Consider the following 16,020-nt stretch of genomic DNA (forward strand, 5'->3'; position numbering starts at 1 on the left):
TAGACTAGACTATAGACTAGACTATAGACTATACTATAGACTAGACTATAGACTAGACTATAGACTAGACTATAGACTAGACTATAGACTAGACTATAGACAAGACTAGAGAATAGATTATAGACTAGAGAATATACTATAGACTAGATTATAAACTATATACTAGACTATAGACTAGTTTTTCCTATTAAACTATAATATTATCTATAGTACTCTATATGCCTAAGCTATGCCAACAAATTAAAAAAATCGATGCTAAAATAATTTAAAATTTTCCACAAAATTAAACACCCGATTAAAATATTTTTTCCCATTCTCTATAAACTATTTTTAAACAAATATGTAAATATGTGACTAAAACAAATGCGTTAAACAAATCAGCAAATAATTTAATATTTTCAAAACGTTCCTCTGATCGCATGTTGGCCGTATAATCAGTTTTTTTATATATAAAAAAAATAATTCAGTTAATTATGCCGTTTTTTTATTTGTCTATAAAAAATGTTTAATACTGTTTGAAGAATTTCAATTGACCAGCAGTTCGAGACGTACGAACTAACGATAAATACTATTTATGTACGACTCTCAATCCAGAGAATATTTGCACACAATAAAACTTCCTTTATATAGAGATTGAAATAGAATTGGCATGATTCAATTTAAGTATAAACTAAGGGAAAGACTACTTGTTATGGAAGCAATAGGTTTTCAGTATCGGTGTCAATAAGAATTTAATATTGACATGACGGAAGTTAAGTTTCAAAAGAAATTCGAAATGTTACAAAAGTGGTCCAGTTACAGATTTATTACAAAGTATCATTACATGAATAGAATAGTCTACTATGAAGCCCATTATAAGCTTTTATAAAAGCTCTTTAAGAAGATACAATCATAAAACTTTAATTTGTATTTTAAAGCTTTAATTATAAGCTTCATTTAAAGCTTTCTATGTAGCTTTTGTTAAGCTTTTTTATATTTTTTTATTTCTTTTCTTCTTTATACCCATTGTGTTTTCAAAATAAGTTTAAAAACTTATGAATAGATTTAAACAATTTCAATCATTTTTCTTCAATTGCTGGCTACTTTAACAAATAATTTTTTAAATGTTTTAAATTTTTTTTGTTGTATTTAAAGTGCGAAATCCAATACATCATTTATTTACTATTTGCAAAAGAAGAAAAAACCGCAAAAAAATTTGTTAACATGACTAAGTACAATTTCAATTTCAGTTAAATCTTCCGCTCTTTAAATGTTTCCTCTTGTAGACAAAAAAAAAAAACAATTATTATGGGAAATTAATAAAATATTTGTATTTTAGTTCTTAGTTTGCAAATGTGTTAATCATTATACTGGAGTTATATCAATTTTTTACCTTTTCTAATATCTTGTTTAGGAATTTAACAAAAAATGTTTAACATAATTTCTGTTTGTCTAAGAATAATTTTATGAAGATGGATTAGTGTTTTATTTAAAGGAAGTTAGTGTTTTATTTAAAGGAAGGCATGATTTTAGTGAAATAAGTCATTATACTTAATACTTATGTCGTTAATTGAAGTTTAATCATGTATTTTAAGAAAACAGAACAATAGAGTAACCACACCTATAGTATATTCTCTACTAGAGTTTATGGTATGTACTATAGTTTGGACTACAGTCAGGGTTGAATTCTATTCTATAGTCTTAAAATATTTTACTCTATAGTCTGGTCAAAAAGATATCGCATATAATGTGGTCTATAGCCTATAACCTAGTCTAGTCTATAGTCTAGTCTATAGTCTAGTATATAGTCTAGTCTATAGTCTAGTCTATAGTCTAGTCTATAGTCTAGTCTATAGTCTAGTCTATAGTCTAGTCTATAGTCTAGTCTATAGTCTAGTCTATAGTCTAGTCTATAGTCTAGTTTATAGTCTAGTTTATAGTCTAGTCTATAGTCTAGTCTATAATCTAGTCTATAGTCTAATCTATAGTCTAGTCTAAAGTCTAGTTTATAGTGTAGTCTATTGTCTAGTCTATAGTCTAGTCTATAGTCTAGTTTATAGTGTAGTCTATTGTCTAGTCTATAGTCTAGTATATAGTGTAGTCTATTGTGTAGTCTATAGTCTAGTCTATAATCTAATCTATAGTCTAGTCAAAAGTCTAGTCTAAAATCTAGTCTATATTTCAGATTTATCTATGGTATTATATAGTCTGTATATAGTTTTTTATTTAATATAGTTTTTTAACTTTCTTTAAAATTTATATTAAAATTAAAAACTTTAATTAAAAATAATTTCATAATTTTATTTTGAAACGTTTTTGGTAGCACTTCCGCTCATATTTTATAACCGAGTGGCAATATGTCATTATAAACATCTCTGTTTTACTGTTAATGATTACAACAGTGTGGCAAATGCAGTATTTTAAAATGTTTCTTTGAACACAAGTTAAAATCGCTAGAATTATTTCAGTTATAAAATCTAATTAGATTTCTGTATTGCAAAAACAATGAACTAAACTATAAAATAGTCTTTAGACTAGAATATAGATTAGATAGAATTATTTACTAGTTGAAAATCTTCCCTAGGAATTTATCATAATTCCCTATAAAATCTCTGCAAACTTTGCAACTTTTAAGCGTTTTTTCTCTTAGCTTGCAACTTAACAACACTATTGTTTATATAAAAAAGTGACGTTGACAGTTGTTATCACTCTCAAATCTCTTGGTTCTCTTCACAAAGTAAACACCATCATCCGCAACCAGACAGCTAGCCAGCCAGCCGGTTTGTTTGTACAAGTTTTCGTTTCTATCGCCTACATTCAATTCTTCTTTGTTAAATTATTAATATTCAAATTATTTGTTTTATATATATTATTGGTTTTTTTGAATAACAAAACTTAAGAAAAAAACCAAATGTTTTAATTAACTCTTTAAAAAAGCAAAGAAATCTTGAAAAAGTAATACCATAGTCTACACAAAAATGTCGTCTCTATTAAAGTACATGTCTCTAATAACCACCTTCTCGGTATTTGCGGCTTTAATATCGATTGTTTGGCAAGCATTTTTGTCATTGAAACAATTAAATAAAATCACTCAAATCTTAACTGGTTTATTGGCTATTGAGAGTCAATTGAAACGACCTTGGAATGACACCAGCTACAGTAAACCCAGGGTGGCTTTAGGCTATGGTGCCTGCAGTGATTTGTTAATACATGCTACTGATTTTCTAAATTATTCAGCTGCCATAATACCAGACAATGTGGGGTCAGAGTTTACGGTAGATGAGGTGAATGATGAGGCGGAATTGTTACAAACATTTGCATATTATTTTCGCAATGGTGCAGCGGCAGAGTAAGTGGAAAATTTTTTATCTTTTTATTATAGTTAATTGATTGATAAGATATACAAAAATATTTTTAATTAATTTATGTTTGATTTCTATTTGTAGACGTGTGATGCCCAATACAGAGTTATTTAGACAATTAATACAAATTGCCAAAAAACAACATCGTGATTCTTTGCAATGGTTTGTTGGCGGCAATGCACCATTAATGGGTATACGTTTTGATAAGGAAGGCTGGGAGGTGTTATTGGGTGCTAGAATTTCTCATAAGTGAGTATGTACAACGCAATCAAGGAATGTTCTCAATAAAGAATACGCGAAATATTTTAGAGCTTAGAATATCGAGTTGTGTTTAGTCTGTACTGTAGTGTAATGTACAATCCAGACTATAGAGTAATCTATAATCTGGGCTATGAAGTAGGCTATAGTCTGGACTAGGGAGTAGTCTTTAATCTAGAACATCGAGTGGTTTATACAGAGGATTGTAGAGAAGTCTATACTCAGGACAACAGAGTAGTCTATAGAGTTGTATATATAGTTGCCTATAGACTGAACCATATAGAAGTCTATAGAATTGACTGTATTTCACAGTCTAGACTTATGTTTTGTCATATTATGGACTATAAAATATTCTACACTCTATTCTATTGTCCGGAATATATTCCTATAGTCTGGTTTATAATCTGGTCTACAATATGTATACTTCTTATCTATAGTCTGGTCTATAGAGTAGAGTATAGCCAGGTTTGTAACCTAGTTCTTATATTGGCATATATCCCGGAATATAACCTGACTTATAGACTAGTGCAGAGTTTTGCTTATTACCCAGTCTATAGTTTAGCATATTATAGATTAGTTTACAGACTGGCAGGTTTCTTTAAAAATAGTGGAGCATAAAGTAAATTTTCTAATTCCAATACTTTCCCCCTTCAGATTACGCCGCCTAATACCGGACACCATAAAAATCGCTGGTGATTTTATCGAAGAAGATGATATACATTTGATATTAGAATACAAGGCTGGTGAAACATGGGGCCCCTTTACAGCCCCAAGAGCTAATCGCTATATCTTACACAACGATCACAATAATCCACATTTAAACTCACTCGAACATTTACAAAATGCCATTAAAACCTATAAACCCGATTTGTTTATAATCAGTGGCATACAAATGATGGATAGTTATAAATTTGCTGAAGGCATTAGAGAGGAACGTCTACTTAAGGTTAATCAACAGATAAATTCTTTAACCAAGGACACGTTAATACATTTCGAAATGGCCTCGTACGTAGAAATGGAATTGTTGCAACATTTAAAACAATTCATTTTGCCTTATGTTGATTCATTGGGTATGAATGAACAGGAATTGGATAATTTGGCACAAGTCTTAGAGTATGGACGCACAACATTGGCCTCTGATTGGAATCCCAGAGTAGCTACTACTTTAGATTTAATGCGTAAAGTATTTTCTATATTAGCAAAAGATTATTATAAAAATTCTACCAGTGTGGGTCAAACTAAAAGAAGAATGGTATCCAGAATTCATTTGCATACCTTGGCCTATCAGGCTCTCTTAACGGTTAAGGATTCCAAGTGGAAAAATACTAAATTAGGAGCAGCCAAGGCTGCCTTAATTGCTCATCGTTATGTGTGTCAGACACAAGTGGTAAGTTAACTAGCGATTGCTACTGAGTTGAAAGTATATGTTAATATATTTTCTTATCCCTTTACAGATCAATCCTGAATCTGCTTCTTTAGTATTAGATGATAGTTTCTCAACATCTCTAGATCCTTCTAAAGCAGAACGCATTGCTTTTGATCCCCTTAATCCGGTGCCCTGTTGGTCTGAAACTTTACAAATTAACGCACAAAAGTCAGTGGATATAGAAATCTGTGTAGCTCCAGTTTTAGTGTGCCGTGTGGCCAAAAAGACTGCTGGGGCTGGAGATAATATATCCGCTGCTGGGCTATCGCAACAATTGTAATTTAAAAAGGTTAATATGTTACTCAAACAACCGACAACAACAAGCCATAACTACTTAATGAGACTGTTTTGCTAAAACGAAAGATAGTTAGAAGAAAAAGGGAATTGAATCTCTTTTTTTTTTTTGGAAAACCTAAAAATCCTCTCTTTATCTAATTTTATAACAAGCAAAAAAAAGCATTCCTTTTAGTGTTTCTTTTTTAGCCTTTAAACTAAATATATATATTTTGATTTGGTTTTTTTTGTAACGTAATGTGTTCATGGGCAAACGCTATATATTTATATATTTTTTGAGTCAATTACTGAAAATTGTCCTCAAATCCTATTATGTTTAATTTGTAATTTGTAGCTAGTAATGTGTTGGTATTACAAAATTTGTTGAAATTATTTTTTAAGATTTATTATTGGATCTAGTTTTTTTGTTTAATATTTTATTTTTTTTATTAATGGACCTGTTCGAAAACGTTTACCTTAAGCAATTTTACATTCCCCCATTGAAAAGTGTATGTTGTATTATTTTACAACTTTAATTATACAATATTAATGAAAACAAGTTCTTAACTTATATGATATGATCAATAAAAAGATAATAAAAACACATATTGATAAAAAATAAAACTATTGACTTTAACATTTTTGGGATAATTGAACTGGAACTGTATTATTCCGCACCATAGTCTAATGTAGTCTATAGTCTAAACTATGGTCTAGACTATACACTAGTCTATAGTCTAGTCTGTTGTCTTGTCTACAGTCTAGTCTGGTCTATATTCTAGTCTACAGTCTAGTCTATAGTCTTGTCTACAGTCTAGTCCATAGTCTAGTCTATAGTCCAGTATATAGTCTAGTCTAAAGTCTTGTCTATAGTCTAGTCTATAGTCTAGTCTATAGTCTAGTCTAAAGTCTAGTCTATAGTCTAGTCTAAATTCTAGTCTATAGTCTAGTCTAAAGTCTAGTCTATAGTCTAGTCTATAGTTTAGCCTATAGTTTACCCTATAGTTTAGTCTATAGTCTAGTTTATAGTCTTGCCTCTAGTCTAGTTTGTAGTCTAGTCTATAGTCTAGTCTATAGCCTAGTCTATAGTCTAGTCTATAGTCTTGTCTATAGTCTAGTCTATAGTCTAGTCTGTAGTCTAGTCTATAGTCTTGCATATAGTCTAGTTTATAGTCTAGTCTATAGTCTAGTCTTTAGTCTAGTCTATAGTCTACAGTCTAGTCTATAGCCTAGTCTATAGTCTACTCTATAGTGTACTCTATAGTCTAGTTTATAGTTTAGTCTATAGTCTAGTCTGTAGTCTAGTCTATATCCTTACCAATAGTCTAGTTTGTAGTCTAGTCTATAGTCTAGTCTATAGCCTAGTCTATAGTCTAGTCTATAGTCTAGTCTATAGTCTAGTCTATAGTCTAGTCTATAGTCTAGTCTATAGTCTAGTTTATAGTCTATAGTCTAGTCTATAGCCTAGTCTATAGTCTAGTCTAAAGCCTAGTCTATAATCTGGTCTAGTCCAAAGTCTAGTCTATACTCTAGTCTATAGTCTAGTCTATAGTCTAGTCTATAGTCTAGTTTATAGTCTAGTCTACAGTCTAGTCTACAGTCTAGTCTACAGTCTAGTCTCTAGTCTAGTCTATAGTTTGATCTATAGTTTAGCCTATATTATAACCTATGTCTAGTCTAGTCTAATCAATGGTCAAGTCTATAGTCTTTAGTTTAGCCTAGACTATAGTCTAGTCTATTATTTAGTAAAGTCTAGTTTTTACACTAATCTATATTCTGGTATACAGCCTAGTTCATAATTTGAATAAACCAAACTCTAAAATATAGTCTGGATTATAGTCTAGTCTTTTGTCTGGAATATTGGAATACTTGGCTTTTAATACGCCCCTCTCTCTTTCAAGATTCCAAAAATCCCTTCTTTTGTTGTAAAAAAATATTTTTTTTTAATATTTTCTTTCTTTATTCATTTTAAAACTATTCTGCTTATTTTCAACTTAAAAAAAAAGAAAAAATAATTCATTACCTTATCACCCAATAGCAAGCATTACCAACTGCTTACAGTCCTGGCATAACATAAGCTATATTATCCAAAGTTGTTGCCAAATTTGCCTTCAATTGTGGTTTCTTATCCAAGCCGGGTAGGCGTGTTGTCAGACACAGTAAAGGACCCAACGAACACAATAGACTGTCCAGCAGTACTGATAAACTGCCGGAAACGGCAATTTGTCCCTCATGTTCCTTAAGACGATCGCCAATAATACTAAGACTTTCACCCAATAATTTTAAATGAGCCGCTGCATCTATAGGTTCTATGTTGGGTAAGGGAGTTTTCGAGTTGTTTAAAGTTAACGATTTGTTATTGTAATTATTGGTAGAGCCATTGGTGGCTATATACAAAGAAGACGTATTGTTATCGTTGCCATTAGTTGCGCTAGAGGGAGTATTCGTTTGATTTCTTCTATAGGAATTGTTGCGTGTTCTTTTGGGGGTAGAAGTTTGTATTGTGTTAGGTTTAGCTACTAACATATCATCCTTGGCTTTTTGTTTATCTTCTGCTAATTTTTTGGTACGACTGGTGGTGGGTCTATTAATAAATGTGGAATTTTGTGGATTTGCTGCTTGTGCTGCAGTTTGTATTGCAGTTTTATTAGTTTGAGTTATACCCGCTCTTTCTCTTTGTTTAGCTCTGGTAGCTTGCATTTTGGCTTTACGTTTCCAGGCATTTTTCTCTTTATTCGATACATTAGACCACAATTCATGTAAACGTCTAGCAGCCTGATGATCTATATCAGATGTTTTACCAAATTTATTGGATTTGCGATGTTCTCTAGCCCACATATTATAGGCTGTATAACGAGTCTTACCCTTATCTTTGCGCTCTACACGATTTTCCTTTAGCTTCTTATTTTTCTCTGTCATATATAAAGATTGTCTAAAAGGAGATTTTTGATTGCCAGCCGGGCCATCTAAGTTGGCAGCTTCTGAGCCCACTAAATCAGCCACCAACTCACCAAAACCATCATCATCTGAATCGGTTGCTGCCGTCAAACCACTGGTATTGTGTAATACATCATTTATATCTTCCTCATCCTCCTCCTCTTCATCTTCTTCATCCTCATCAGCTGTTTCCTTTAAAGACTGCTCTACATCCATTACCTCTTCCTTATCTTTTACATCCTCCTCCGCGGCCGGTCCTTCATCATCGGCTGCCACATCATTTTCTTCATCTGCTCCCGCAACACGAGCAGCTCTGCGTGCCTTTAAAGCAGCCAAACTTGGTCTACCACGACCCGCATATTTAGCACCCGATGATCTCGGTGTATTGTGACTACTGGCTGTAGTACGTTTGTAGATTTTCCTTTCCACTTCATCGGGTGATTGAAAATCTAAAAGTTTGGAAGACTTTTTACGTACACGTCCACTGCGTGAAACACCCGTAACTTCAAATTCTTATTAGCAAAAAAGAAATATTTTTCTATTTATTTCTGGGGTAAATTGTTTGTTGTTATGGACCTACCTTTTGTATTTGTTGTACTATGTGGTGTTTCCATGTTTTTTAATGGGATTTTTTCAATATTTTTGTAAAAGTTTTGTTTTTATTACAATTTTCCTTGCATAAACAATAAGAATAATGAGATAATGAAGAACTAGACAATAATGTGGTTTAAACAGACTTGGCAGCACTTAGAAAAGAGTTACCAGAGTTATATGCCACAGTGAATTGTTAATAAAATGGGGGAATATATATATATTTCGATTAAAACTTTCTAAAACAAAATAGAAAACATTGAGAATTTTTCAAAACATTCTAAAGCCAAATGAAAATTTCAAACATTTTTATAAAAAAGGGCTCGATATCAATCGAAATTTAAGCCTCTTACAGAAAATCAGTTTATAGCTAATACATCATTCCAAAAGTTATCATTATGATCGAATTATGGTAGACTTTCTTCTGGGGGGCTTAAAGCTCCCATATGAATTAAATATAAAAATTCGTATATCTAAGAAACTATCTTCAAATTTTACTGAAGAACATTTAGAGAATAACGGGCGGACTTTCAATGGGGGGCTAGGCACTTCCCACATGAATTAAATACAAAATTTTTTATATCTGGGAAACTATTAGATTATTCAAATGTTTCATAGATTAAATTAAAATCTTTATTAACGTTCGGAATAATTGGCGAAATTGTAATAATTTGCGTGGAATCTCCCATATGTAACAAATTGTATATCTGGAAAACCATTGTAGTTAGAATCATCAAAATCGTTAAGTGGGTTTCTTATTTATATTGCTTTTAGGGTAGCACAGCACACTGGGTATAGCTAGTAAATAAACAATTAAAATATCTTTGTTTTTACGTTATTGATCATCAGGGAAACCGAAAACATGTTCTAAAAAAAGTGTTTTAAGCGCTTTAAATATGCCGTAAAAAACTCAAAATATGCTCTTAAAATTTAAAAAATATGCTCTAAAAATAAAATTTTTCATTATTTTTTAACATTGAAAAGCTCAAAAAGACAGAAATTGTAACGAAATAATAAATGTTTAGTGTCATATTTCATCCTACATGATTTTTTATAATTGATTAATCTCATAGTTTGAAGAACTAGTTTAATAGAATTCCGTTTTACGTTCAGATAACCAATAAATAATATGAAACCATTTGGACCCCAAAAAACATATTTCAAATTAAAAATAAAAAAATAAATTTTATTTTTTTTAAATAAAGTTTTGAAAATGTACAAAACGAAAAAAGCGAAAACATCAAAATATGCACTAAAAGAGTAAAATATGCTCTAAAACCTCGAAAATATGCCTTAAATATGCTAAAAAGTCAAATCATGCAAAATTATGCTCTTATGGGTAAAATATGCAAAAATATGCTCTAACAAATCGATGCCAAAATTTTTATATTGGTCTGAAACGTATAAATATCTTATCCATGAGTCCATACGACGCACCACAAAAAACATGCATTTGCATATTTTGGTTTCCCTGTTGATCATTTTCTTAATGCAATTTTTTTAGAAACTGATTTTCCGCAAGATGCTTATATGGAGGATAGGGTTAAATATCGGCAGATCCTCGTAAAACTTGGAGAAAGGATTATTTTTAATTTTTAAGAATTTTTTATTCATCTCTGCATAATTTCTCACACAAATATCCCACTTTCTGATCCCTCAAATTCCCTTTTTTATTTAAAATCGTTGAAAATTTAAAAACTAAACGTAGTTGAAAACTTAGCCGGCTTAAGGTCGATTTTAAGCCGCCGCCGGCTTATTTAGTGTCAGTCGCCGCCTTCATTAATACTTGTCGGCGCAGGGCTCTGCTCATTATTCCGGCAAATTTCTTTACAAAAAGACGTGTTCTTTTCGTAAAAATAAACGTTTTTTTTTAACGAAATTTTTAAAGATTTCGTAAATATTTTTAAAATAAAAATAATGTATAATTAATAGCAACAAATAAAGGCCTAATTACTTAGTGTAGTAGTGTTTGGAAACGAAAAAAATCTCATTTATATAAGCATTTAACCAAGAATTCAATGGTTGATTTTGCATAAAATCAACTAACGCAAAAGAATCATACACATAATCGGTCCGGGCAGTGGTTGCGCAACTCCACCTCCCCCTTTATTTTTTGTTAGCTAAAATATATTTAAATTAAATGGTATTTTTGTTTTAAGAAAAAGTGTAGTGTTTAATAAAGGAAAATAAAACAAAGCACCATGAAGAAACGTTCTAGTTCACGTGGTGGTCCCGAGACTGCCGATAGCAGTAATAATGCAAATTCTACTCTACATGCACCTGCTAGCGTTAAGTCTGGTGCCAGTAGTGCACCCACCACACCAATCAAAACACGTGGAGTTAATACTCCTAAGCCAAAGCCTGATGAAATAGCCGAAACTTTTTTGGTAGTTAATGAACGTCCTGTCGATGATATATCCTTGGATTTCTTTTATAAACCTCATACTATTACCCTGTTGGCGGTGTCTGTATTGGCTGTTATGTATTTTGCTTTTGTAAGGTAGGTAATTAATTTGCAAAGTCATTTGATATTTTCTTCAACAGGTCAGCAGATTTTTTTTGTTTTTTTTTTTTTTTGTTTTTTATTAAAATTTTCCCAAATAGGGTTGGGTTTTTTGAGTTATTTTATGCTAATAGTTGACATTTGTTTAATTATGTTTTAGTGGGAATTATTAAGAAAGTAATAATCAAAACAAATATTGTGATAAAACACGCACTCATACTTTTGTCTCCTGTTAGTAAGCTAACAACAGCAACAACAATATTTCAGCAAGAAAATCTCAACAATGCGCAAATGCCAAGAAAAGGATTTGTTAAAACAAAAGCGTTCAGCTGAGGGGGGGTTAAGAAAATAAATACTTTTTGTTAAAAATTTGGGAAATTTTTTAATATTTTCTTTGTTTTTAGACAATTTTCTATATTCTTGTGTAGAAAATTTTCCATAGAAAAACTTTTTTACACAATTTTATATAAAAATGTTTCTTTAGGTAATTTTCGGTCATGTATAGAAAAGCTTTATCAATATTCTATACAGAAAATTGTTTAAGGAATAGCGTCCTTTCCTATTTCTTTAGAAATTGTATTTATACCCTACACCACTTTAGTGGGGATGGTATATTGGGTTTGTGCTAATGTTTGTAACATACAAAAATATTCGTCCTATACCCACCTTAAAGTATACCAATCGGCTTAGAATCATTTTCTGAGACGATTAAGCTATGTCCGTCCGTCCGTCTGGCTGACTGGCTGTCCATGTAAACCTTGTGCGCAAGGTACAGGTCGCAATTTTCAAGATAATTGGATGAAATTTGGCACAATGACGAAGCCTATTTAAAATAGTTAAAATCGGTCCATTATTTCGACTAGTCCCCATACAACCGTACCCCTCAAATATGGCCTTTTTGGCTTATAATTAATTTAAATGATCCATAACAAAAGTCGACAAAACTTAGTTTTATACAACTTTAAATGACACTCCCGATTTTTGTAATGAACGGGCTTCATTTGACCCTATCCCCCATACAAACTCCCCTTCGGAAAATGACTTAAAGGTCAAAATTCACTTACACACACTAATAACACTTTTAAATTCTACATAAATAATATTGAAGAAGACTTAACTCCGCCTACCAACATTTTTAAGCATAGGACCATATTTTTCCCTACTCCCCTTTAAGCCCTCTTAAAAAATCTTTTTTTTTTTGCCAAAAAAAAAGTAAAAATATTCCGAAATAAAGTTAAAAAATAAACCAAATGCTTTATTTTTTTTAAATAATCCCCATTTTTAACATACATACTGACTGTAGGCTATCATATGGTCGGCTACGCCCGACTATACATTCATACTTGTATTTTTTTAGAAATTATCTATAGAAAAGTGTCTTCTTTAGAAAAACTTATGTTACAAGCAAATTTCTATAGAAAATTGTATTCTGTAGAGAATGTTTTATAGACTTTTGAATTTTTTATTAAATTTTCTATAGAAATATTCATGTGTAGATTATCATCTTTAGATAATTTTCAAAAAAAAAATTTTTCTTTTTTAAAGAAATTTTCTATAGAAGAGTTTAATTTATGACCCCCCTATTCTACTCCTTCCCTGTATGTTTAATACTTTGTCATACTACCCTTATTTCCTCTATAACGACAATAACAACAATTCAAAAAAAAACTGCAGTTTTCTTTTCCTCCATGTCAAAGTATTAAGCAGAAATATTCATCAAATAAAAAAAAGAAAGAAAAAATGTGTCATTTCTTGTGTAGTTAGTGAAAACGTGAATTTTGCAACTTCCAATAGAAAAATTTTTATTAAAAATTAAACAAAATTAATAGATTTTTTTTGTACCAAAAACTAAATGTTACTAAATTTAATACTATGGTTACTATTTATATTAATACAAATAATAAAAAGATAAATTTCCATTATACTAAAAATAAACTAAATAATACTTAATAATAAAAATAACATAAAATAGAAAAAAAAAACATTTAAGGAAAAAGAAAACTAACTATTTAAACAAACACTTAGCAAATGCTCTTTAATACATTTAAGGAATATCTAAAATGGATGCGTAAGTTTTTTTGTTAAAATTACAAAACTTCCTAAATAACTAAATTTAGCTAAAAAATAATTTACATTTTTTTTTGTAAAAAAACACTCAAAACAAATTAACCTTCATTTATTTATTGATTGTTATAGGAAGAGTGTGAAACATATAGCGAGAAACAGAGTATAAATCTAGAGAGTATGAGATTTTTATAGAGGATGTTTTTTTTTAAATTTTGTTGTTTTATTGTTTTTTTTAGGTTTTTGTTGGGATTTTGTTTTTATTTTATAAATTTCTTTAGATATTGTTGTTGTTTTTGTATTTATTTTAAAAACATGTGCTGTGTTAGAATGATTTTATTGTTAATTGATTGATTATCTAGTCAATTAACAATGTTAGACTTTGCCACAGAAACATTGGTGTAATGTAACTTAGACAGTTAATCAATAAGGAATTTATATGTAGACAGATATATAGATAGATAGATAGATATATAGATAGATAGATAGATAGATAGATAGATAGATAGATAGATAGATAGATAGATAGATAGATAGATAGATAGATAGATAGATAGATAGATAGATAGATAGATAGATAGATAGATAGATAGATAGATAGATAGATAGATAGATAGATAGATAGGTAGATAGATAGTTTAAACAAATCATTTAAAATAATTTTAATACCTTCAAAATTTTTTGTAAACAAACCTGCACGTGCTATTTAGCAAAAAACAACAATAAAAATCTAAATTATTTTTGAAAACCTTAAACTTGGCAACTATTCAAAACCTCCACTATTAGTAAATAATGAAATAACAAAAAAAAAAAAAAAAACAAAATCTATAGTAGACTTACTGATTACAGATTTTGATAGTAAAATATTCCCCAAGACAACGTCATATCGTATGATTTATTCAATAGTATACAAAGTTTATAAATTGAACATCAAGGAACTAATAAAAAAAAGAAAGTCACTATGTAGTACCTCCAACATATATTTCTATAATTATCTGTTTTGTTGAAATAAAACAGATGACGAAACATGACATTTGGCTTTAAAAAATATGAAAAAAACATTGTTTTAATAATCACTCAAACCGGATCTTTTTTCAACTGAATATTAAAAAATATCAACAAAAAAAGGATTTAATTATAAATTATCAATACAACTGATAAGAAGTGAAAATTAACGCATGAGCTGTTCAAAAGTCCGGTAAAATACCTTTTTGTTTTGTTGATATGTGATAATTAAACATACATACATATGACTAGACATAAAGTTTTCATAAATTAAAATTTCTTTATCAAATTAGTAGTTGCTAAACAAAATCGTAAGATGTTTAATTTACTATTCTGTTAGACACACCTCCTAATAGTGACATCAATATCTTTAACATTAAGGGAGTTAAAAACGTCATTGTTGACACTTGTTCGGTGTAGTTTATTTATTTTTATTCAAAATATTTAATTACTCTAGTTTAGTTGTAATAACATATATATATTTACATACATAAAACTTTTGTTTAATTCATGCAGTTTTTATAGAACATTTAAAAGCGAAAGTAAAATTTTAAATTAAAAACAACACGTTTAATAAATAGTTTTAGTTTTCAATATAAATTAGGGAAGATACAATTTAATTGAAAAAAAACTTAAAAATATTAAATTGTCTAAAGAAGACTTAAGAACCCACATACTTATAGAATATTGCCTTTTAGGACGAGAAATTTCTATGATAAATTGTATGAACAAAGACTTTTTGCATTACAAATAAACTAAAGAAAACACTTCTATATGGGAAATTGTCTAAAAAAGACACTTCCATATAGAAAATTATCTGAAAAACAAACTTTTCTATAGAAAATTCTCAAAAAAGGGGGCTTCTCTTTATAGGAAGCTTTTGTAAACTCTTACCGCTGTTTTTATAAAAATATTAATTTTTTTATACAAAATTTCTACAATAAACCATCAATAACTTTATTAAGCTTTTATAACTATGGGGGTTAATCTTTAGTAATAAGATTATTAATTCCATTTAATTCTTTCAGTAAAAAAAGTGTAAAGTCATGCTTATTATGTTGTTACATATGTTTCTATTTTATTAAAATAAAATCGTCTATACTCCTTCCCTATAAATCCCTTTTAGTTATAATTGTTATTCATAGTGACGCCACACGCAAATTTTTTTTTTAATTTTTTTTTCTAATTTGTTTATTATTGCTTTAAATAAGGCACTATCTTTCTTTAGTAATTGTTTTGGGAGGTCTTTGAACTTGAGTGGTGTTATTTTATTATGTTAGGCATGTTTGTGTAATGAAAATGAATATCAGACCATTTTTTTCTTAAATTAAATAATTAAATTAAGACGAAGAATTTAGAATTAAGAATAAATAGATTTAAATAGATTAAGAATTAAAATTAATTGTAACACTATTTTTTCCGTTATGTTTAGAATTAAAGGAGGATCTTCATTCCGTTTGAAAAGTTTTTAGTTTATGTAATATGGTGTTCGTTGAATACCTTAGAATTTGAACATCTATCTATCTATCTATCTATCTATCTATCTATCTATCTATCTATCTATCTATCTATCTATCTATCTATCTATCTATCTATCTATTTATCTATCTATCTATCTATCT

General features: G+C 29.6%; 4 protein-coding genes across 6 annotated transcripts in view; 2 read left to right on the top strand and 2 right to left on the bottom strand.

The window, feature by feature from the left end:
* Nucleotides 1–7,455, bottom strand: part of LOC111681218 (phospholipase B1, membrane-associated) — an 11,676-nt gene extending 4,221 nt beyond the window's left edge. Inside the window, exon 1 of the mRNA XM_023442958.2 lies at nucleotides 7,322–7,455. The gene's annotated coding sequence lies outside the window, so the exon portion shown is untranslated. The remainder of the gene's footprint in view (nucleotides 1–7,321) is intronic.
* LOC111681213 (ADP-dependent glucokinase) lies at nucleotides 2,703–5,904 on the top strand. The gene is made up of 4 exons (XM_023442952.2): nucleotides 2,703–3,328; nucleotides 3,426–3,590; nucleotides 4,254–4,986; nucleotides 5,054–5,904. Exons 1-4 carry the CDS (start codon nucleotides 2,958–2,960, stop codon nucleotides 5,303–5,305), a joined length of 1,521 nt encoding a protein of 506 aa, XP_023298720.2. The 5' UTR covers nucleotides 2,703–2,957; the 3' UTR covers nucleotides 5,306–5,904.
* LOC111681216 (HMG box-containing protein 4) lies at nucleotides 7,354–8,966 on the bottom strand. The gene is made up of 2 exons (XM_023442955.2): nucleotides 8,816–8,966; nucleotides 7,354–8,747 (listed from the first exon to the last, which is right to left on the bottom strand). The coding sequence occupies exons 1-2, from the start codon at nucleotides 8,847–8,849 to the stop codon at nucleotides 7,354–7,356; spliced, it is 1,428 nt and encodes a 475-aa protein (XP_023298723.2). The 5' UTR covers nucleotides 8,850–8,966.
* Nucleotides 8,967–10,645: 1,679 nt separating this feature from the next.
* The window catches only part of LOC111681189 (phosphatidylserine synthase), a 12,013-nt gene continuing 6,638 nt past the window's right edge, over nucleotides 10,646–16,020 (top strand). The window contains exon 1 of one of the 3 annotated variants that reach the window (XM_046952349.1): nucleotides 10,646–11,326. In XM_046952349.1, coding sequence (XP_046808305.1) covers nucleotides 11,028–11,326 — 299 coding nt within the window. In that variant the 5' untranslated portion in view covers nucleotides 10,646–11,027. Of the gene's footprint in view, nucleotides 11,327–13,242; nucleotides 13,398–16,020 lie in introns of those variants that run through there. The other 2 variants (XM_046952350.1, XM_046952351.1) reach the window with 2 other exon arrangements.

The sequence above is a fragment of the Lucilia cuprina genome, chromosome 5, assembly GCF_022045245.1.
Source record: "Lucilia cuprina isolate Lc7/37 chromosome 5, ASM2204524v1, whole genome shotgun sequence".
Classification (NCBI taxonomy): domain Eukaryota; kingdom Metazoa; phylum Arthropoda; class Insecta; order Diptera; family Calliphoridae; genus Lucilia; species Lucilia cuprina.